The 24,295-nt window shown below is 37.3% G+C and overlaps 1 protein-coding gene across 1 annotated transcript in view; it reads left to right on the top strand.

The window, feature by feature from the left end:
* Nucleotides 1–21,639, top strand: part of MIOS (missing oocyte, meiosis regulator, homolog (Drosophila)) — a 35,377-nt gene extending 13,738 nt beyond the window's left edge. The window contains exons 5-8 of the mRNA XM_006834390.1: nucleotides 11,295–11,360; nucleotides 13,017–13,175; nucleotides 19,611–19,763; nucleotides 21,418–21,639. Coding sequence (XP_006834453.1) covers nucleotides 11,295–11,360; nucleotides 13,017–13,175; nucleotides 19,611–19,763; nucleotides 21,418–21,639 — 600 coding nt within the window. The remainder of the gene's footprint in view (nucleotides 1–11,294; nucleotides 11,361–13,016; nucleotides 13,176–19,610; nucleotides 19,764–21,417) is intronic.
* The last annotated feature ends 2,656 nt before the right edge of the window (nucleotides 21,640–24,295 follow it).

Genomic DNA, 24,295 nt, shown 5'->3' with positions numbered 1-24,295 from the left:
GTAGTGGTTACGAATCGAGCTGTGAACTGCAAGGTCAGCAGTTTGAAACTACTAGCTGCTCCGCGGGAAAAAGATGAGGCATTCTGCTCCCGTAAAGATTAACAGCCTCGGAAACCCTGTGCAGGGTCACTATGAGTCGGAATCGATTCCATGGCACATAACAACAACAATAACGTGTGTATATATATATATATCTTGGAGTACAAATCTGTCTATGATAGGATAATGCCTGTACAGTTATGAAGGAAACCAGATAATGCAACTATTATTCAAATGTATGTACCAACTACTAAAGCCAACGATAAATTGAAGAATTCAGCCATCTTATTCAGTCTGAAATGGATCAAACATGCAACAAGATGCATTGATAATAGCTGATGAATGGAATGTGAAAATAAGAAACAGGAGAAATCGATAGTTGGGAAATAAGGCCTCGATAATAGAAATGAAGCTAAAGATCACATTCTAGAATTTTCAAGACAAATTACATCTTTATTGCAAGTACCTATAAACAGTGACTATATATGTCTAAGGAGCTCTGGTAGTGTAGTGGTTACGAATCGGGCCGCGAACCACAAGGTTAGCAGTTCGAAACTGCCAGCTGTTCCACAGGAGAAAGATGAGGCATTCTGCTACAGTAAAGATTTACAGCCTCGGAAACCCTGTCCAGGGTTGCTGTGAGTCGGAATCGACTCCACGGCACATAACAACAACAACAACATTGTAAATGAAATTGCTTTCCTAATGTCCTTTTCAACGCTGTAGTTATTGGTATAGAGGAATCCAACTGAATTTTGTATGTTGATCTTATATCCTACCACTTTGCTGAATCTTCCAATGAGGTCTATCTAGTAGTTTTTTACTGAGTCTTTGGGGTTTTCTTTGTATAGGATCATATCAACTGCAAATAGAGTTTTATTTCCTCTTTTCCAATTTGGATGCCTTTAATTTCCCTATCTTGCCATATAGCTCTTGCTAAGCCTTCCAGCACAATATTGAATAGGAGGAGTGACAAAGGGCATCCTTGTCTGGTTCCTGTTCACAGAGGGAAGGCTTTCAGTTTTTCTCCATTGAGAGTAATGTAGGCTATTGGTTTTGTGTTGTTATTGTTAAGTGCCGTCGAGTTGGTTCCGTCCCATAGCAATACTATACAGGGTTTCCAAGGAGTGACTGGAGAGCTTGAACTGCCGACCTTGCAGTTCAAACGGTTTTGCAGTCTGGCATATTAATCCACAGCACCACACCAGGACTGTGTATATGTTCTTACTTATGTTAAGGAAGTGCCCTTCAATTCCTACTTGGTTGAGTGTTTTTTTAATCAGGAATGGATGTTAGATTTTGTCCAATGCCTTTTCTGCATCAATCAATATGATCATGTGGTTCTTTTCTTTTTTCTTATTTATATAGTGGATTAAGTTGATTGTTTTTCTAATGTAGAATCATCCTTGTATCCCTGATAAGAATCCCACATCATGATGTATTATCTTTTGTTCTTGAGGGATGTTGTTGTTGTTGTTAAGTGCCTTCGAGTCAGTTCTGACCCATAGCGACCCTGTACAGGGTTTTCGAGGCTATAAATCTTTACGGGAGCAGAAAGCCTCATCTTTCTCCTGTGGAGCGGCTGGTAGTTTCGAACTGATGACCTAAAGGTTTGCAGCCCGATTCATAACCACTATGCTACCAGAGCTCCATTGGTTTATAATTTTCTTTTCTTAGTGAAATCCTTCCATAGTTTTGGTATGAGGGTTATGCTTGCTTCATAAAATGTATAAGGAAGTTTTCCATCCAACTGTATATTCTGGAATAATTTCAGTAGAATTGGTGACAACTGTTCCCTGAATGTTTGGTAGAACACACCAGTGAAGCCATCTGGGCCTGGACTTTTGATTGGGAGTTTTTTGAGGACCTGATCAATTTCTTCTTTTGTTATGGTTCTGTTCAAGTTTTCTACTTCACTTGTGTAAGTTCAGGTAGGTTATGTTTTTCTAAAAATGTATCCATCTCTTCAAAGTTTTTGAATTTGTTTTAGTACAACTTTACATAGTGTTCTATTATTATCCTTTTGATTTCTTTTGGTTCCGTTGTGACATCACCCATGTAGTTTCTAACACATGTTATTTGTGTCTTCTCCCTCTTTTCTTTTGTTAGATTTGCCCATGGTGTGTCAATTTTATTAATCCTTTCAAAGAACCAGCTTCTTGTCCTGTTGATTCTTTCTATATTTTTTCTGTTTCTATGTCATTTATTTCTGCTCTATTCTTTATTATTTCTTTTCTTTTGATGACTGTAGGTTCCGTTTGTTGGTCTGTTTCTAATTGCTGGAGATTCTGTGTTAATGTGTTAATTTTGGTTCTTTCTTCTTTTTGGATGTGTGCATTTATTGCAGTAAATTGTCCATTCAGAACCGCTTTCACCATGTCCCAAAGATTTTGGTATGTTGTGATTTTGTTCTCATTTGTTTCTAGGAACTTTGTGAATTCACGTATTATTTCTTGTACTACCCAATTGCTTTTCAGCAGGGTGTTATTCAGTTTCCATGTATTTGACTTTATTTCTTTGGTGTTCCTATTGTTGATTTCTTATTTGAGAGCATGGTGATCTGAAAAGACACTTTTGTAGTATTTTGATATTTGTAAATTTATGGAGGTTTGTTTTGTGGCCTAACACATGGTCTATTCTAGAGAATGTTCATGCATACTGGAAGAGAATGTGTATTGTGTTGTTGTTGACTCTGTACACATCTATGAAATCTAATTAGCTGTTTGTGTTGTTTAGTTCCTCTGTGTCTTTGTCAAGTTCCTTTCTGGTTGTTCTATTCATTTTTGAAAGTGGTGTATTAAAATTGTCCACTATTATTGTAGATTTGTCCATTTCTTGCTTTAAATCTATTAGAGTTTGCTTTATATATTTTGGAGATGTTTCATTGGGAGCATAGATATTTATTGTGGTATGTTATCTTAATTCAGTTGTCCCTTTAATCACGAGAAAATGCCCATCTTTATTATGCTGGTTTTTGCCTTAAAGTTTATCTTATCAGAGAGTAGCACTGCCACTCCTGTTTGTTTTTTATTGCAATTAGCTTGGTATATTTTTTCCATCCTTTGACTTTTAATCTGTTTTAGTCTCTGTGTGTGAAATGTGTTTCTTGCAGACAGCATATAGAAGGATCTTGTTTTCTTATCAATTCTGCCACCCTCCATCTCTTAACTGGTGTATTTAATCCATTTATATTCAGTGTAATTATCAATAGGTATGGATGAATTCCTGCCATTATGTTTGGTTTTTTGTGGTGTTGCTGCTTTCTTTGTTATGCATGTCTTCCTATGCTGAGTTCATGGGTTTTGTGTTCTTTCTTGTGAGTTTCCTCATAGTTTTAATGTTTCCATGTTCTTCTTGGATTTTCATTTTCTTGGTATGTTGTGAAGTGTTCATTTTCTTTGAGGTTACCTTATATCCCATTAGCTTTTCCCTCCATTTAGTGCAGTCTATTTTATCCTGTAATGTACCTGACTTTCTTGATCTCTGTTCCTACGTGTTTACCTTCTTTCACATTGTAATTGTTTTGATCCTAGACTGACCTCCCAGATCCTCTGAATTTGTTCTTCCAGTTTTGTTCTGTTCTCAGCATTTCCATTTGTTGATTGAGTTCTGGGAGGTGCTGCCACGTATGTCAGTCTCTGGTTGTTGTCTGTTCTTATTGGTTCTCAGTCCACAGAACTCCCTTTAGGATGTTTTGTAGCACAGGGTTGGCTTTGGAAAAATCCCTTAGCTTCTGTTTATCCTGGAATGTTGTGATTACACCATCATATCTGGATGATAGCTTTGCTGGATAAAGGATTCATGGTTGGCAGTTTTTTTCTTTCAGGATTTTATATGTCTTCCCATTGCTTTCTTGCTTGTATGGTTTCTGCTAGAGATCTGAGCTTAATCTGACTTGCTTGCCTTTTTATGTAATGCTTCTCGTTTACCTAGCTGCTTTCAGGATTGTGTCCTTATCTTTGATTTTGGAGAGCTTGATTGTGGTGTGATTTTGTGATAATTCTTTTTGGGTCTGCCCTTTCTGGGGTTCGTTGACCTTCTTGAATGCTTATCTTTTCACTTTTCAGGATGCTTGAGAAATTTTCTTCCAGAAGCTCTTCAACTATCTTCTCTCTGGACTTGTATGTAATTCTTCCTATTCCGGGATGCCAGTAATTCTTAAGTTACTCCTCTTCATGTTGTTTAAGATGAATCTTAGACCTTCTTCAGACTTTTTTGTACTTTTTTCTGCTTACTCTTCTATCTTGAGTGATTTGTCTTCCATCTCAATAGTTCTGGCTTCTATCTCTTCAATTCTACTCCTTTGCCCTTTCAGTGTATTGTCTACTTCTGATATTCTATTATTTATTGTTTGGACCTCTTTCTGTAGGTTTTGAATTGTTTCCAATGCTGTATCTAATTTGATTGTTCCTGTAGCACTTTCCTGACTTCTTCCTTAATTTTCTCAACTCCATTGTATAGTGTTTTGATACATTTTATAATAAGTTTTCTGAATTCCTTCTCAGGCATTTCCAAGGTCTGCCCTCCTTCCAGTATGGAGTATAGGTGTACCTCCATCTCATTTGTCTCAGACACTTTATCTTATTTCTGGGCATGTGCTGATATGGTCATCTGTTTTTGCTTCTTGGACATGTTCAATAGTCAGTTAATACTTAATAGAGTATGTGTTTGGGTATTTTTTATGCTTTGCGTTTGCCTCCAGGTTGATGTGGTCCGGAGATGGGCTTCTCTTTTCACTCTTCTTATTACTTAACTTAGAGTAACTTTTGCAGGTTTTGTCTGCCTTCCTGGTGTATGACAGTTGGTATTGCTTTATAGGGTATAATTGTATCTTGACTCTATGACAGCAATTGCTGTCTCTTCTTTGGTAATATATATATATAAACCACCCTAAAGGTAAAAGGGAGAAACCAAAAAAAAAAAAAACACACAAAAAAAAACAGCAACAGCAAGAAAAAACAGATGGGATACTGTAGTCTATAATCTCACAGAGAGAGAAAAAAAAATTCCGTAGCCTAATATGACTATGACTTTAATATCGTCTTTCAGCTTCTTGGTTTAAAGGCCACCTGTGAAATTTCAAGATGCCACTGTTGGTTGTTATGATGTAACTCGGGACTTAATTTTCGCCCTGTTTCACTTTTAGTCTCTCTCCCACTCCACAATCTCCATTCAGGCCTTTTTCCTAACAATAAACAGTTCAAGGCCGGCTGTGGCCATTCGGTGCTGCATTGGTTTTAAGTGGGATGTGTCCCTTTAAATGCTGAGAGAATCTGTGTGCATGTGTAGTAGAAGAACCGTCCAGTGGTGGGGCTGGGGAGTTGTCCACTAGCTCAAGCATCTTCTCCAGTCACCAGAATAGAGGTGCGCAGACAGAATGGAGATGCCCATGAATATACACCAAAAAAATAGAACAAAACAAAACAAAGAAATATCGTCTACACCTTTATCTCCAAGGTTCCTGCAGGCTTCAGTCTATGGTGGGTCTGCTTGCACCCCCCGCTTGGTCACGCTCTACCCGGCAGGTTCAAAAGTACAAGATTTCTGCTACAAGTTCCCCTAGGTATAAGCCTTCTAACTTTTTAAATATTGCTATATATGTGGTTCATAGTTTTGGAGCTCTCCCCTGAACCTGTTTCCTCTGGTATTCTGTTTTATTGCTGATAGAGAGCTTCACTGCACTTCTACCCTATCCACCCTCCAGCCAAGAACCATTTGCTGTCAACAGTGATATTCCCTTTTCCATGTTTTCATCTGAATCCATCTTGAACCTCTAGTAGTTCTTTGTCAATGTACTGTTTCAGCTGTTTTTGAATTATCTTTACCAAAAGGTAATTAATGTCACTGTCGGATGATTTCCTCATTCTGTTGGGTCACCTCTCTTTGGAGTGGGCACAGTGTGATTATCTTCCAATCAGGTAGCTGTTCAACATTTCTTGGCATCAGTTTAATGAAAGATTTCAGTTTGTATTCCATTAATTCCTGGAGCCTTGTTCTTTGCTAATGCCTTCATTGCACCTTGGACTTCTAACTTCAGTATCATTGGCTCTTCGTCATATGCTACCTCTTCAAATGGTTGAACATTGACCATTTCTTTTTGGTACTGTGACTCTGTATTCCTTCCATTTTCTTTAGGTGCTTTCTGCATCCTTCAGTATTTTGCCCTTAGAATCCTTTAGTATTTCAAGTTGAGAATTTGAATGTTTTCTTGAGTTCTTTCAGCTTGAGAAATGCTGAGCGTGTTCTTTGCTTTTGCTTTTCTAACTCCAGGTGCACATTTCATTATAATACTTGACGTTGTGTTCTCAAACTGCCCTTCAAAATTTCTGTTCAACTCTTTATCGTCTCATTCCTTCCATTTTATTTAGCAGCTCTATGCTGGAAAGCAAATTTCAGAGACTCTTCTGACATCCTTTTTGGTCTTTTCCTTCTTTTTTGTCTTCTTAATGACCTTTTGGAGTCCTGGTGTGGTGCTGTGGGGTAAAATAATGGACTGCAAGGTCAGTTTGAACCGCAGGTTGGTGGTTCAAATTCATTAGCTGCTCCTTGGAAATCCTATACAGAGTCACTATGAGTCAGAACTGACTCTGTGGCACTTAACAACAACAACAAAGACCTTTTGCTATCTTCCTGTATCCCACAACTCTTCTTGCCTTTGATCTTGTATCTAATGCTTCAAATCTATTCTTGAGATGTGTCTGCATTCAAGTGGGCTATGTTCCAGGTCATATTTTGGCTCTCATGGACTTTTTAAAATGTTCTTCATCTTCAACCTGAACTTACCATATGAGCAATTGATGATGTATTACACAGTCTTCCCTTGACCTTGTTTTGGCTGATGATATGAAACTTTTCCACCGTCTCTTTCCAGTTCAATTCAATTTCGGTAGTAGTCTCTCAGGGGATGTAGTCAATTCAATTTCTGTGTATTCTCTCAGGGAGGTCCATGTGCATAGTTGTCTTTTATATTGTTCAATTAAGAACTTGCAATGAATAAATCATTGGTCTTGCAAAATTCTATCATGTGATCTCCAGCATATTTCTGTCACCTTTGCAAGATTTTCCAATTACTGATATTTCCAACCTTCATAGTTCTTTGCATATTCAATCAATTTCAGACTGAAGAAGTTGGTAGAATTCTTCAGCATCGTCATCACTGGCTTTAGTAGGTTCATAAATTTGAATAATAGTGGTATTAACTGGTCTTCCTTGGAGGCGTATGGATGTTATCCTATCACAAACAGTATTATTGTTCAAGGTAGATCTTGAAATGCGTTTTTTGATAAAGGAATGTGATGCCATTCCTCTTCAGAATAGCAAACCATATAATTGTCAGATTCAGAATGGCCATACCAGTTCATTTCAGCTCTCTAATGCATATGATATTGATGTGTATGCCTTTCATTTTGTTTTTGACAACTTCCAGTTTTCCCAGAATCACACTTCATGTATACCATGTTTTAATTAATAATGGATATTTGCAATAGTTTCTCCATGTTTTTGTGTGTTCCATTAGCAAATAAAGGTCCTAAAGCTTTGCTCTGTTTACGTCATTATGGTCAACTCTATTAGAAGAGACAGCTCTTCTGTCATATTTTGAGTACCTCCCAACCTGAGGGATTCATCTTCCAGCACTGTATCTGACAGTATTCTGGTGCTATTCATCATGTTTCAATATTCAATATTCTGGGACTATCTAATAGTGTTCTACTGCTATTCATAAGGTTTTCAGTGGGTAAACATTCAAATGTAGTGTGCCCCTTTCCTCCTTCTTCCTAGTCTGTCTTAGTCTAGGAGCTTCGCCGAAACCTCTCCACCACGGATAACCCTGCTGGTATTTTAAATACTGGTGGCATAGCTTCCAGCATCACAGCAACACACAAGCCACCACAGTACGACAGACTGACAGATGAGTGGAAATTAAAGAAATAATGAAGTAAGAGAACTGAACAGAAAATTTCAAAAGGCAGCTCAAGACAAAGTGAAGTATTATAATGAAATGTGCAAAGACCTGGAGTTAGAAAACCAAAAGGGAAGAACATGCTCAGTATTTCTCAAAGTAAAAGAACTGAACAAAATAGTCAGGCCTCATGTGGGCTATTGAAAAAGTCTAGGAAAAATATTGAATGACTCAAGAAGCTGCTAAAGAAAATGTAAACTGTTCAGTCACTGTACCAAAAAGAATTAGACAATGCTCAACTGTTTCAAAAGGTAGCATATGGTCAAGAGCTGATGGTATTGAAGGAAGAAGTCTAAGCTACACTGAAGGCTTTAACAAAAAACAAGACTCCAGGAATTTATGGAATACACATAAAAATGTTTCAGTAAACCGATGCAGTATTGGAAGCACTCATTTGTCTATACCAAGAAATCTGGGAGAGAGCTACCTGACCAACTGTCTGGAAGAGATGTGAATTTGTGCCCATTCCAAAAAAACATGACCCAATGGAATGTAGAAAAATTATTGAGCAATTATCAGTATCAATTTTGCTGATGATTCAAAAGTGATTATAGTAGTACATGAAATGGGAGAAAGATGAGGCTCTGCTTTCCTAAAGATTTACAGCCTAAGAAACCCTATACAAAGTTGCTATGAGTTGGGAAAGCAACAGTACATAGTAAGGGAACTGCCAGAAATTCAAGCTGGATTCACAGAAGGGCACGGAACAAGGAATATCATTGCTGACATTAGATGGATCTTGGATGAAAGTAGTGAACACTAGAAAGATATTGATTGTGTTTTCTGGACTATGCAAAGGCATTCTACAGTGTTGTTGTCGTTAAGTGCCATAGAGTCAGTTTCAACTCATAGTGACCCATTATAGGGTTTCCGAAACTTTAAAAAATTTTTTGCAGTAGCAGTCTCATCTATCTGTCAAGCTGCAGAATAGTACAGGTAATATTTATAGCCTTTTCCCAAATCAAAGCTGTAATGCATGTAAGTGAATCTAAGAGCTAACTGAGCCTGTTTGTTACCTCTTTAAGGCAGAACCGTAGGTTACATTGGAAGAAATTCTAAGATAGGTGTCAACTGAAGCAGTATTTAAAGTAGGGTAATGATGTGTCATAGAATGACTTTAATGGAAACTGTATCTTTTTTCCACCTTTAAATTATTATTTAGTTACCATAAAACTAGAATAAGCACTGGACCATTAAGTTGATTTGAGCTGCAAGGTTGGCTGTTCAAACTCACCAGCTGCTCTTTGGAAACCCTATACAGGGTTGCTATGAGTTGAAACCAACTGGACAGCACTTAGAAACCACTAACTATGGTAAACTTATTTCAAAATAGCCTTTTACATTCTTGGTAAACATATGAAAATGTAAGTTTTCATAATGCCTCTGAAAAATCTGCTACCTCTTATGTAACCATATTTTACTTTGACCACAAAAGTGAGTCCATTTATTTATAGAATTATATATAGAATGTTGTTGTTAAAGTAAGCTATCTTGTAAAAGTTGTCATTTTGTACTGAAGCACATATTGTATTTATTTTAAATTTTATACCATAAGCACTTGACTGCGAACCACAAGGTCCATGGTTTGAGCCCACCAGCTGTTCTGCGGGAGCAAAAAAAAGACTTTCTATTCCCACAAAGATTTTAAAAGCTTCAGAAACCTTACATAGGATTGCTATGCGTTGGATCCAATTCAAAGGCAGTTAACAACAATACTGTCGATCCTAGATTAATTCATTAATGTAGTAGCCAAAGAATTATTTCCTCAGAATCCCTCAAATTAACTTCTGTGCCAGGAAGATTACATGCATCTTAAATATTATATTAAAGAAAAGAAAAGAAAACAGCCCACTGCCATCAAGTCCCTTCTGATTCATAATGACTTAACAGGACAGAGTAGAACTACCCCTTAGGGTTTCTGTGACTGTAAATCTTAGGGAACAGAGTGTCTAGTGGGTTCTAACTGCCAACCTTCTGGTTAGCAGCCAACCAATTTAACCACTGTGCCACCAGCACCATTGCTTGTATTTATTTTATATTATTATTTCATGTATTTTTTAGGAAAGACTGACTTCGTGCTTTACAATCAGGAAAGGTGTGTGTCAGGGTTGTATCTTCTCACCATACTTATTGCATCTCAGTGCTGAACAAATAATCTGTAAAGTTGGACTATATAATGAAGAACATGGCATCAGGATATGAGGAAGCCTCATTAACAGCCTGTGGCATGCCGGTGGCACAACCTCACTTGCCAAAAGAGAAGATGACTTGAAACATTCACTGATGAAGACTTTAGTATGGATTACACCTCAGCACAAAGGAAACAACAATTCTCACAATTGGGCCAGCAAGTAACATCATGATCGATGCTGAAAATAGTGAAGTTGTCTAGGATTTCTTTTTACTTGGCTCCATAATCAATGCTTATGAAACTATCAGTCAAAAAATCAAACAACTTATTGCATTGGACGGATCAGTTACAAAAGACTTTAAAGATAACACTTTGAGATTAAGGTCTGCCTGACCTAAGCCATATTTTCAGTTGTCTCATATGCATGGGAAACCTGGGCAGTGAAAAAGCAAGACTGAAGAAAAATTGACATATTTGAATTATGGTATTGGTGAAGAATATTGAACATAACATAAGGACTTCTGGTAGCGTAGTGGTTACAAATCAGGCTGCAAACCTTAAGGTCAGCAGTTTGAAACTACCAGCTACTCCACGGGAGAAAGATGAGGCTTTCTGCTCCCGTAAAGATTTATAGCCTCGGAAACCCTGTATAGGATCGCTATGAGTCGGTTCCTACTCCATGACACGTAACCACCACCACCACCATTGAACATACCATTGACTTCCAGGAGAATAAACAGTCATGGAGGAAGTATAGCCACCTGTTCCTTAGAAATGAGGATGGCAAAATTTTATCTAACTTTGTACATGATATCAGGAGGGAGAGCTCAGAGAAATAGATTTACATAATGACTGCAATAGTGGGTTCACATATCCCTGCTATAGTGAGGGTGACATAGGACGAGGCAAAGGTTCTTTCTATTACGCATGCTGACTTGGCCTACCATAAATCCTTTACTAAATTTATAAGGATAATACCCTTAGCACCTGGGAATTGTATCAAGAAAAACATTTTGGGCAACCAGTAGCTTGCCAGAATGTACACAAAGCTTAATAATGCATTTGAAAATAAACTTATGTATGATTTATATAAAATATTTAGTCTGTGCACAACTTTATAAACCATAACACCTATAAGTAACTCCTTGCTCTTTCTCTTTCTAGTATGAAAACAAAGTTGCAGTACGTGACAGAGTGGCCTTTGCTTGTAAATTCCTTAATGATACTCAGGTGGGAAATTACTGAATTCTTTATTTGAAGTGTTTACTGTCCCTGAATTAGAAGCCCCAGTGTTGCAGTGGTTAAAGCACTCAGCTGCTAACCTGGTTTAAACCCGCCAGCCATTCTGTAAGAGGAAGATGTGGCAGTCTGCTTCCATAAAGATTTATAAAGCTTTGAAACGTTATGGGGCAGTTAGTTCTCCTCTGTCTTGCAGGGTTACTGAGTTGGAATTGACTCCATGCTCGTGGGCTATTGTTTTTTCGGTTTTTTTTTTTGGTTGGTCACTGAATTATTTTAGGAAACTAATATTTCTGTGGGGTCCTGGTATACTACTGTAGTATAAGTACTGGACTGCTAATTGCAAGGTCAGTAATTCAAACCTACCAATCACTCATAAAGGGTCTCTATGCTTCAGAACCAACTCAGTGACACTTAACAACAAAATCTTTATGTGCAAATGTATTATTTGTAAATTCTTATAAAAAGTAAATTAAAACACATTGCTATTGAGTTGATTCTAATGCATGCTGAGCTCATGTGTATCAGAGTAGAACTGTGCTCCCAAGTGGCGCTGTAGGATAAGCACTTGACCACAAGGTCAGTTTGAACTTCAAGATCGATGGTTCAAACCCACCAGCCACTCCTCAGAAACCCTCTACAGAGTCTTTGGGTCAGAAAAGATTCAACGACATTTAACAACAACAGTTTATAGCAGTAAATCACCAGGCCTTTTCTTCCATGGCGCTTCTGGGTGGATTTTGAACTGCTGCCTTTTAATTAGTAGTTGAACATAAACTGTTTCTACTACCCAGAGAAATGTAGTAGTAATTTCTTTATAAGACCAAGATGCTGTGGTCATTTCTGTCACAGCTAAGTCTACTTGTTTAGAGTACTAACGTAATATTTTAGTTCATTTCTACATTTTCAGGTGAGATTGGTCAGTAGTTAGCGATGTTAAAGCTACCACTTAGTGATACTATACAAAGGATTCCTTCATATTCTAGTACAGTAGTTATTGAATTACGATGATGTGTATTATATGTGCACTATGGGTCGAAATCGACACAGTGGCATTTAACAACAACAAATAGTCTCAGAAACCCTGTACAGGGTCGCTATGAATCGGAACCGACTCTACGGCACACAGCCATAGTCTAATTACTGGAGATGGAAAAGTGCTTAATATGTATACAATAAGGAAGACATGCACATAAACAGCATGATAAGTGCTGTAGTAAAGATAAAGTGCTGAGGGAATGAATATAAAGGAATCGAGTTTGGGAGATGAAGTCAGGGTAGATCTTCAAGAAGGTGATGCTTGATGATATAGTTTCCTTCTATCTGTATTTTTTTCACTCTGTTACATTCTAGTATAATAGAATTTTGAATTTATGGTAATATAAAGCCTTTTGAAATCTTTTTTAGAATAAATATCAAAACAATGTAAATGTCTTGCCTTCTGAAAATATTTTTAATTATCTTAGATGTTGTATTGCAATTTATAATTGATGCGTACTTCTTAGAGATCACATATGTAGATTTTAGTAAGGACTTTTGTTTTAAAATGATTTTCATTAGGAATATAATTTTTATACATTTAAAAGTTTTGAAGTATACATGTGTAATGAAACTGATTGCTTCAGAAAATCACTTTGATTCTTGCAGTTAAATAGATACATCGATAAATTAACCAATGAAATGAAAGAGGCTGGAAATTTGGAAGGAATTCTGCTTACAGGCCTTACAAAAGATGGAGTGGACTTAATGGAGAGTTACGTTGATAGAACTGGAGATGTCCAAACAGCAAGTTACTGCATGTTACAGGTTAGTGCAGTATGGTAGCAGATAAAAAGAAATGAGTATTCACTTTTGCATGCTTCGTGTATTTAGAAAGCATTTAGCTTTAACCTAACCACTTAATATTGAGAGGACTTGTGCCTCGTCTAATTGCCCCTTAAGTTTCCTGCATTGGGTTATCCTGTTATTCCTTTAACTCTGGGAAATGTCAGTCTTGATTTATGTAAACTGTGAATGTAACAGAGAAACCTCTCTTCGGTTTCTCCAACTGATGTCAGAACTACACCTTCAGGAAAAGAGGTCCCCTTTCCCTGATCTGAACTACATACAGTCTTGTTTGAAGAGCAGAAGACAAGTTCTAGCATCGCTCTCTTAACTCTCATTTCCTCCCATTCAGTTTCAGTAGGCATGCTTTGGGCTAACCAATTCATCTGCTTTCTCTGAAGTTTTATTATCCATTGGATAAAGACAGATTCCAGGAAAAGTTTACCTTCTATTTCACTTATAAAAATGTGGTGAGACTTCAGACTTTCCTGGAGATACCACAGCTCTCCTACTAGCCCTATTTTTATGCTGTCATTATCTGTCTCTTTCATGCCCTCATACTTTGCATGCATTATAATAGCATGGTATGTAGAATAAACACTGCACTGCTAATCATAAGGTCAGTGGTTCAAACCCATCAGCTGCACTTTGGAAAACCTACACAGAGTCACTATGAGTTGAACCAACTCAAAGGCACTTAACAACAACAGCAGTGTACTGGGTAAATATAGTTTACCCTCTCCTTACTCTGACCTCATTCTCTTCCTGGACTCTTAATGCACATGGATTGTACCATTTGATATTGTCCTACAAGTCTCAGAAACTATGTTCTTTCCTTCAGTCTTAATTTTTTAAATCTTTTCTTCAAAGTAGACTGTGTATATTGAGTTTTCATTGACTTTTCTGCTACTTCTTATTTACTGTTATGCCTTCCTGGGAAATGTTAATTTTAGTTATTGTGCTTTCTTCTTCTAGAAATTCTATTTCCTTTTATAGTTTACCTTTCTCAGCTCAGATTCCCAATCTGTTCACTAATTCAATTAATTATTTTGTTATAAAGCCTTTGAACCCATTTTTTTGAATTCTCCCATCATATTTCTAATGGCTACTTGGAACAGTTTTTGTTTACTAACTTAGGTATCGCAAGTCTTAGTTTCTGTCAACGGCTTTTTTCCCTGACTTGAACTACATTGACTTGTTTTTTTATCTACGTTGTAGTTTTTCATTCAATGTGTAGCACTATAGAATAAGCACTAGACTACTAACTGAAAGGTCAGCAGTTCCAAGCCACTCCTTGGAACTCCTGTGCTGGACCGATGTGAGTTGGAATTGACTTGACAGCACTAAACAACAGTAACAACAAAGAGTAGGGATTGTGGTTGTAAGGTAATTCAGTTACTGGAAGATAATTTTGGTTTTATATTTATTTACTGTGAATCTGTGGAAAGCTCAAGATATGCCTTGACCTTTCTAACTTGATTGGACTCAATCTATTAAATCTGTGTATCTTGTGGATTTTAGGCTTTTTTTGGAACTGGTCTTAAGAATTTTTACTGTTAGTTGTCTTTGAATTGATTCTTTAAATTCTTTTTAATCTTATCTTTAGCAGTGATGAGAAGAAATTAAAGAGGAATGGTATTGCATTCATTGTCAAAAAGAACATATCCAGATCAGTCATGAGATTCAGTACTGTGTGTGATAGGATAATATCCACTCGCCTACAGGGAAGCCCAGTTAATACCACTAGTATTTAAATTTACACAGCAACCACTAAAACCAGTGAGGATGACATAGAAGAATTCTACCAACTTCTTCAATCTGAAATTGATCAAACATGCAATCAAGATGTATTGATCATTACTGGTGGTTGGAATGCAAAGGATGTGAACAAAGAGGAAGGATCAGTAGTTGGAAAATATGGCCTTGGTGATAGAAATGATGCTGGAGATCACATGATAGAATTCTGAAAAATCAACGATTTGTTCATTTCAAATACCTTCTTTAGACAGCATAAGAGACAACTGTATACACAGACCTCACCAGATGGAATACATAGAAATCAAATTGACTACATCTGCGGAAAGAGACGATGGAGAATCTCCATATCAGTCAAAACAAGGCCAGGGCAGAGTGTGGAAAAGACCATCAATTGCTCATAAGCAAATTCAAACTGAAGCTGAAGAAAATGAAAACAAGTCCACAAGAGCCAAAATAATGACCTTGACTATATCCCACCTGAATTTAGAGATCATCTGAAGAACAGATTTGATACATTAAACACTAAAGACATCAAGAACAACATACATGAAGAAAGCAAAAAGTCATTGAGAAAACAAGAAAGAAGGAAAATGTCAAAATGGATGCTAGAAGAGACACCGAAACTTGTTCTCCAGCGTAGAAATTACGAGGTCCAAGAGCTGAACAGAAAATTTCAAAGATCAGCTCGAGAAGATAAAATCAAATATTACAACAAAATACGCAAAGATCTGGAGTCAGAAAACCAAAAAGGGAGAACATGCTCAGCATTTCTCAAGCTGAGAGAACTGAAGAAAAAATTCAAGCCTCGACTTTCGTTAGTGAAAGATTCTCTAGGCAAATTATTTAATTATGCAAAAAGCATCAAGAGAAGATGGAAGGAATACACAGTCACTGTATCAAAAGGAAATAGTTGGTTATCAACCATTTCAAGAGGTAGCATATGATCAAGAGCCAATGATACTGAAGGAGGAAGTTCAAGGTGCATTGAAGGAATTGGCAAAGAACAAGGCACCAGGAATTGATGGAATGAAAATTGAAATCTTTCAAGAAAGATTTTGGTATGGATTGCATCTCAATGTAAAGAAAAGACAAAAATCCTCAGCCCTGGACCAATAAACAACATTCTTATCAGTGGAGAAAAAATTGAAGTTGTCAAAGACTTCATTCTTCTTGGATCAACTATCAGTACTCACAGAAGCAGCAGTCAAGAAATCAAATGACGTATTACATTAGGCAAATCTACTGCACAAGACCTTTTTAAAGTGTTGAAGAACAAAGATGTCAGTTTGAGGACTAACGTGTGCCTGACCCAAGTCATAGTATTTTCAATAACCTCATTGCATGCAAAAGCTGGACAGTGAATAAGGAAGACCATAGAAGAACTGATGCTTTTGAGTTATGGTGTTGGAGGAGAATATTGAAAGTGCCATGGACTTCCAAAAGAACCAACAGATCCGTGTTGGAAGAAGTGCAGCCAGAGTGCTCCTTGGAGGCTAGGATGGCCAGACTTCGTCTCTCATACTTTGGACATATTGTCAGGAGGGACCATTCGCTGGAGAAGGATATCATGTTTGGTAGGGTGGAGGGTCAGAGAAAAAAGAGGAAGACCCCCAATGAGATGGATTGGCCAAGTGGCAACTTCGATGGACTCAAGCGTGGCAACAGTAGTGAGGTTGGCCCAGGATCAGGTAGTGTTTCGTTCTGCTGTGCCTAGGGTTGCTATGAGTCGGTACTGACTCGATGGCGCCTAATAACAACAACAACAACAAGTGATTGGCCATGTAATGTCCCTGTTGTTCATTTCTAGGGGAAAGTGTAGGGCATGTAGAATTCTCATTTTTTGGTAAACTTTCCTTTTAAACCAAGGGTTATGTACTACTTGATAATTAATTCTTAGTCATAATTAGGTCTAGAATAGATCTCTGCTTTTTTTAAGAAATCATGTTAAGAGTATCTTTTGCATGTTCTTTTAGCCAAATTTAATTCTCATTGAAATTAACATTTAATATGAAAGCTGAAAATCATTCTGTTTTTGATAGAATGCCTAAAGGTTTGAGGTAGTCAAAAAAGTCTGGTTTCTAAGGTTCCAATGCATGCATGCATAGATTTATTTCAAACAACACATGATATAAACATTTCTCTGCAATCAGTGAATGGCTGCAGACAAATTCTCTCAGAACTATACTACCTTTGTTAGGGTGTCTTCAAAAACGAAGGATTTTTTTGGTGTGCCATGGGAAAAAATAATTTTGATGTAGGGCTAATAAATTTTTAATAAAACTCAAGTGGACATCTTCACAAATTATTAAAGCTTTGCAACAAGTTTGCAGGAATACTGCCCCTGTAAAGCAACAGTTTTAGATGGATCAAGTGTTTTGAGGACGGTCAGGAAGACATGAAAGATGAGCCAAGAATGGAAAGACTGCCCATCTCAATGAATGAAGAAACCGTGGCTGAAGTTAGGAAAATGGTGGAAGAAGATTGAAGAATTACCATTGATGGGGCAACTTCTGAAGTTTGGATCTCTCATGATTTGACATTTTCAATTTTAAGTTAACATCTTGGCTTTAGTAAGCTTTCAGCTCTATGGATATCAAAAGTGCTACAGGAAGATAACACTAGTTCCAAGAGCTGATCTTTCCATCAGTCTTTTAAGCAAGATCAAAGGTAATAAAGACTATTTTATGGAATGATTGTTACTGGGGATGAGTCTTGGATTTACCAATACAATCCAGGGGCCAAAATCTATTCAAAACAGTAGCTTCTGAGGGGATTTGCTGGGCCAGTTAAATTCAAGGCAGAGAAGTCAGCTCAAAGTTATGACAACAGTTTTTTTTTGGATTCCCATTGGGTAATCCTGATAGATTTTCTTTAGAAGGACACAGAATGATCATGGGGGCTTATTATGATGAAGTTTTAAGAAAATTAAAAACTACATTGATGAGAAAAAAATCCTGAAAAGTTGCAATGAGAACTATTTTTCTATCTCAACAGTATACCTGGTCATTCTTAAAGTGTAGCAAAGGCTCTCCTAGGAGAATTTCTCTGGGAAATCCTGCCCTGTCTATAAGGAGCTCTGGTAGCGTAGTGGTTACGAGTCGGGCTGCTAACCTTGAGGTCAGCAATTCGAAACTACCAGCTGTTCCGTGGAAGAAAGATAAGGCTTTCTGCTCCCGTAAAGATATGTAGTATCAGAAACCCTGTCTATACAGGATTGCTATGAGTTGGAACCAGCTCCACGGCACACAACCACCACCACCCTGTCTGTACTACAACCCTTCAAACTTCTTTTTGTGCCCCAAATTGAAACACCATTTCAGGGAACACAATTTGAATCCCTGCTGTTGTTGTTAAGTACCCTCAAGTCAGTTCCAACTCATAGTGATCTAGTATAGGGTTTCCGAGGTGTGGCTAGTGGGTTTGAACTGCTAATCTTGTGGTTTGCAGTCCAGTGTTAATCCTACAGCGCCACATCAGTAGTTCTTAGAGGTTACCAAAACTGACTGGTATAAATTGAAGACCACAGAATTCTTTGGGGAAAGATTAGAGAGGTCTTCAGAAATATTTAGACCTAGATTACAGCTATATTAAGAAGCAGTGCTTAACATTTTTATATTTTTGTTTAATAAAGGCTTCTATGATTTTGTAGCAGTGCTTTTTGTCTTGCCCTTATATACTGTCTTTATGAAGTGTTAACAGATTTCTGCTTCTTTTTCCATTAGTAAGGTACATTCTAAGTATACCATAACATTCTGCTTTTCTGTCTGCCCTCAAGTAGGATTGGGAAAACAGAGCTTCATTTTGATGCCCATGGCATCATTGGAGGTGGAGATTTACCCTCCGTATTCCAACATGGCAGTTAAAGGTGTCCTGGACAGGGCTACAAGGCTTCCGTGAGAACCCAAGGGAAGCATAAGTGTAATATGGTTTGTCACAGCCGTCATGAAAAATGACAACTTTTGAAAATTCTTACTGGCAAGTTAATTGATGTACCCAATGAGACAAATCTAAAGTAAAATTAAGCAGAACTAATTGTGGCTTTTCAATATGGCCAAGGGGCAAAAGAACGAACACATATTCTGGTTTTGTTGCTTTCTTGTTATAATTTTTAAGGAGATAAATGTATATTTTAATTGACATTAAGAGAAAGAAAATAGATGGGTTTGATTTACAGGTAAATAGATTAATGGTATACAAAATCAGCATCTCTCAGTTCACAGTGTATTTGCTAGATACGTATTATTGGGCTCAATATTATTTTGAATGTGGTTATGCAAACTTGGTGGGCATAGATTAGACAGCAGACAGACTCTGTGAATCCAGAAATGTCCATTAATCTAAAAGGCATCCGCATCACCTCTTACTGCATCCAGCCAGAAACGCTGAATGTGGTTTGCTGTTGACATCTTAAACTTAAATAAGAGAAAAAGAATGTCACTTCCCTTGTCAGATATAATAATACATACACTACTTATAGAGACCAGCTTAAAGTAAGTTAATGGTTCTTCCACCAATTATATGTGTATTTATTGGGAGCCAGTTTTTGGCAAAAAGGGGACATATTTCTTCCATATAATTCATACTTATATGTCAAACAGAATTCTCTGGCTTAGCTGGGAAATTTTCTAACATTTGTAGTAATTCATGTTTTCTTTTTAGGGTTCTCCTGTAGATGTTCTTAAAGATGAAAGGGTTCAGTACTGGATTGAGAATTACAGGAATTTATTAGATGCTTGGAGGTTTTGGCACAAACGGGCTGAATTTGATATTCACAGGAGTAAGTTGGATCCCAGTTCCAAGCCTTTAGCACAAGTAAGTTCCTTCTTTTGGAGGAAATCAAGTTGTAACCTGTCTCTAATATTCCCAGCTAAAGAAGCAAGTGTGTATATTTATATAGTATAAATATATGGTATAAATTTAGAGTTCAATTTAAAAATTATTATTAGTTCATTCTTTTGGTGGTATTGTTGTTAAGCACTCAGCTGCTAACCAAATGGTTGGTGGTTTGAACCCACCAGCCACTCCATGAAAGAAACGTGGAAGTCTGCTTCCAAAAGTATTACAATCTTGGAAATCCTATGGGATGGTTCTACTCTATCTTAGAGGGTCATTAACGGCAATGAATTTGGGTTTGGTTTCTTGTGCTTATACTATTTCCATTATGTCTTTATCTGTCACAAAGTGGTCTTTATCCTTACTCTTTGTGTTTTCTAGTTTTGCCAATTCCTATCAATCATCTTAGGGTCTTGAACTTTTTAGTCTGAGACAGAGCAAACAACAGCACGCTGGAGAATCTCTGGGAAATCTGTTATCAGTCCAAGGGCTGTCTAAGATTTTCCAATCTATTCCAAACCCTTTTAGATGCTGAACTACTTCATGACCTTAAAAAAAAATTTATTTGTATGAATATGAAGTTTTCCTATGCTATTGATAGGTAAAAAGGCAGTAATTTTTCTTTAACTCTATATGCAAATGCTCCTGCTGCTTCTGTTGCTGTGTGCCTTCAAGTTGGTTCCTACTCATGGCGACCTTGTAGAGGGTTTCCGGGGCTTTAAGTCCTTATGGAAGCAGAAAACCTCTTCTTTCTCCTGTAGGTACTCTATACCTATGTCTAATTACACATGGGATTTTTTTTAGCATTAGTTAAAACAGTAAGCATGAAGTTAATTACTATATTAGGTACATGATGTCAGATCTCTACATCTTAGTTAAGACATTAAATATTGGGTATATCTTGAATGGGAGCACTGTGGCTCCATCTGATAAACATTGGACGATGAATCACAAGATTCACAGTTTGAGCCCTCAAGCCACTTCATGGGAGAAAAGTCAGGCTTTCTGCTCCATGGAAGATCCAAAGCCTCAAACCCTGTACAGGTTTACTATGAGTGAAAATCGACTCAACGGCACATAACAATAATATCGTGAATGTGTATTTTAGGAAATTGAGAAGTTATAGTGCTTGTATTATGACACTAGTATTAGTAAAATAGCCTTACATTATAATATTTTTGCTAATCTATTAGATAAGTGATTATTTTGTAATTATTTGGTAAGGAGTTAACTCTAAAAGCAGAATAAACTGCTTCAAAAAACTGATCTTTTTCCAGAAGTATTTTCTTCTTAAGATTATATCCCTGAACTTTAGATTACAAGTCATATTTCATAATACTCCAGGGTAAAATTATCTGTAAAATGCTGGGATCTAAAGTTCCCAACTTTTTCTGCCTAAGTCAGTGGTATTATGAAGCATTTAACAGAAAAGGTAACAGAAAGGAATTACCCATATACCTTAATTGCTAAGTGAAGATTTTAAATGAAAGGTAGTCAAACCTAGCAGATAACAAATAGTTTCCAATATAAAATACAATTATTTCAAAATAATTTGTTATGTTAAACTTTGAATTATTTAGCATTTCATTGTGGTTTACATTACATTTAATTCCTCCTTTAATTTGTTTTGTAGGTGTTTGTGAGCTGCAATTTCTGTGGCAAGTCTATCTCCTATAGCTGTTCAACTGTGCCTCATCAGGGCCGAGGTTTTAGTCAATATGGAGTCAGTGGCTCCCCAACAAAATCTAAGGTCACAAGTTGCCCTGGTTGTCGGAAACCCCTCCCTCGATGTGCACTGTGCCTCATTAATATGGGAACACCTGTTTCTAGCTGTCCTGGTATGAGAGAATTCTAAAATACAGTTTTATGAGCTAAAGTTATTTCTACATAATTTAATACATGTGAAATATATATTGACTGTCAGTTTGTCCGACTGTGGTGGCTTGTGTGGTGCTGCAATGCTGTACATTATGCCACTGGTATTTGAAATACCAGTATGGTCACCCATGCTGGGCAAGTTTCAGCTGAGCTTCTAGACTGACTGACTAGGAAGGAGAGGTGGACCATTTCTGAATAATCAGCCACTGAAAACTATATGAATAGCACTGGAACATTGTTAGATACATACCAGAAGATGAGCCCCTCAGGTTGAAAGATACACAAAATACCCTGGAGATGAGCTACCTCTAGAAAGTAGTTTGACCATAATGATGTGAATGGAACGCAGTTTTGAGGACCTTCATCTTCTAATATGGCACAACTCATAATGAGGAGATAAAGCTGCAGCCATCCATTAATAATTGGAACATGGAAGTATGAATCTAGGAAAATTACAAGTTGTAAAAATGAAATGAAATGGAATGCATGAAGATTGCTTTCTTAGGGATTAGTGAGCTGAATTGGTTATTTTGAATCTGATAGTCATGGTTTTCTGTGCTGGAAACGACAAACTGAAAAGGAGTAGTAGTATCTCACATTCTTCATCAAAAAGAGCATTTCAAGATCTGTCTTTAAGTACAATGCTATCTATGATAGAATAATATACAAAGAAGACCAGTTAATACCACTATTATTCAAATTTACACACCAGCCACTACAGCCAGTTTGATAAAACATGCAATCAAGGTGCATTAATAATGATTAATGATTGGAATGTGAAATTAGGAAACCAGAAATAAGGATCAGTAGTTGGAAAGTATGTTCTTGGTGATAGAAATGATGCTGGAGATCACTTGATAGAATTTTGCAAGACCAATGACTTATTCATTGCAGTTAACTTTTATTAAACAACATAAAAGGTGACTATACACTTGGACATCACCAGATAGACTACACAGGAATCAAATTTACACCATTTGTGGGAAGAGATGACGGAAAAACTCCATATCATCAGCCAAAACAAGGCCAGCGGCTGACTGTGGAACAGATCACGTCAATTGCTCATGTGCAAGCATAGGCTGAAGTTGAAGAAAATTAAAACAACTCCACAAGAGCCAAAATATGATCTTGAATATGTTACACCTAAATTTAGAGACCATCTCAAAAACAGATTTGGTGCATTTGATATTAATGACTGAAGACAAGATGAATTATGGGATGGAGTCAAGAACATCTTACAGAAAGAAAGCAAAACTTCATTTTTAAAAAAAAACAGGAAATAAAAGACAAAACTGGATGTCAGAATAGACTCTGAAACTTGCTCTTGAGCATAGAGAAGCTTAAATGAATGGAAGAAATGAGGAAGAGCTGCACAGAAAATTTCATAGGGCAGCTTGAGAAGACCAAGTATGATAATGAAATTTGCAGAGACTTGAAGTTAGAAAATCGAAAAGGTAAGAACAGGCTAAGTATTTCTCAAGCTGAAAGAACTGAAAAAACAAAAACAAAAAACCTTCATTCCTCCTCTTGTAATGTTGAAAGATTCAATGGGCAAAGGATTGAATGATGCAGAAGGCATCTAAAGAAAATGAAAGGACTAAGGAATAAAGACAGTGAGTGAGTAAGGAAGACTAGAAAAATTGATGCACTTGAAGTATGGTGTTTCAGGAGAATATTCAAAGTACCGTGGACTACCGGAAGGTAGAACAAATTAGTGTTGGGAGAAATCTAGCCAAAATATTCCTTAGAAGCCAGAATGGCAAGACTTCGTCTCTCATACATCAGAGATGTTATCAGGAGGGACCATTCCCTGAAGAATGACATCATGCATGGTAAAATGGAGCGTCAGTGAAAAAAAGGAAGATCCCCAACAAAAGGGATAAAAAACCGTTTTTCTGCCTAGGGCCATTTCAATATTCATAACATCATTCAAGGGGCCATACAAAATTATCAACTTAAAAATTAGCCTGTATATTTGATCAAACATTTAATTAAGCCACCCCTAATGTGATAGGAGCTCTGGTAGCGTAGTGGTTACAAATTGGGCTGCCAACCTCAAGGTCACCAGTTTGAAACTACCAGCTGTTCCCTGGAAGAAAGAGGAGGCATTCTGCTCCGTAAAGATTACAGCCTCGGAAACCCTGTGCAGGGTCACTATGAGTCAGAATTGACTCCACAGTACTTAACAAATGTGATAGGAAAGGAGCTCTGTTAGCGTAGTGGTTACGAATTGGGCTGCGAACCGCAAAGTCAGCAGTTCAAAACTACCAGCTGTTCCGCGGGAGAAAGATGAGGTTTTCTGCTCCCGTAAAGATTTATAACCTCAAAAACCCTGGACAGGGTCACTATGAGTCGGAACCTACTCCACGGCACGTAACAATAACAACAATGTGATGAATGTGGAGTCCTGGTGTGGTGCTGTGGGTTAATGCGCCAGACTGCAAAGCCGTTTGAACTGCAAGGTTGACAGTTAAAACTCACCAGCTGCTCCTCAGAAACCCTATACAGGGTCTCTATGGGTCAGAATTGACTCGATGGCACTTCACAACAACAAATGTGATGGATGGATTCCTGGTGTGGCGCTGTGGGTTAATGCACCAGACTGCAAAGTCGTTTGAACTGTAAGGTTGGCT

This window comes from Chrysochloris asiatica, unplaced genomic scaffold, assembly GCF_000296735.1.
Source record: "Chrysochloris asiatica unplaced genomic scaffold, ChrAsi1.0 scaffold00010, whole genome shotgun sequence".
Taxonomy (NCBI): domain Eukaryota; kingdom Metazoa; phylum Chordata; class Mammalia; order Afrosoricida; family Chrysochloridae; genus Chrysochloris; species Chrysochloris asiatica.
This window is presented reverse-complemented; position numbering and strand designations above follow the sequence as displayed.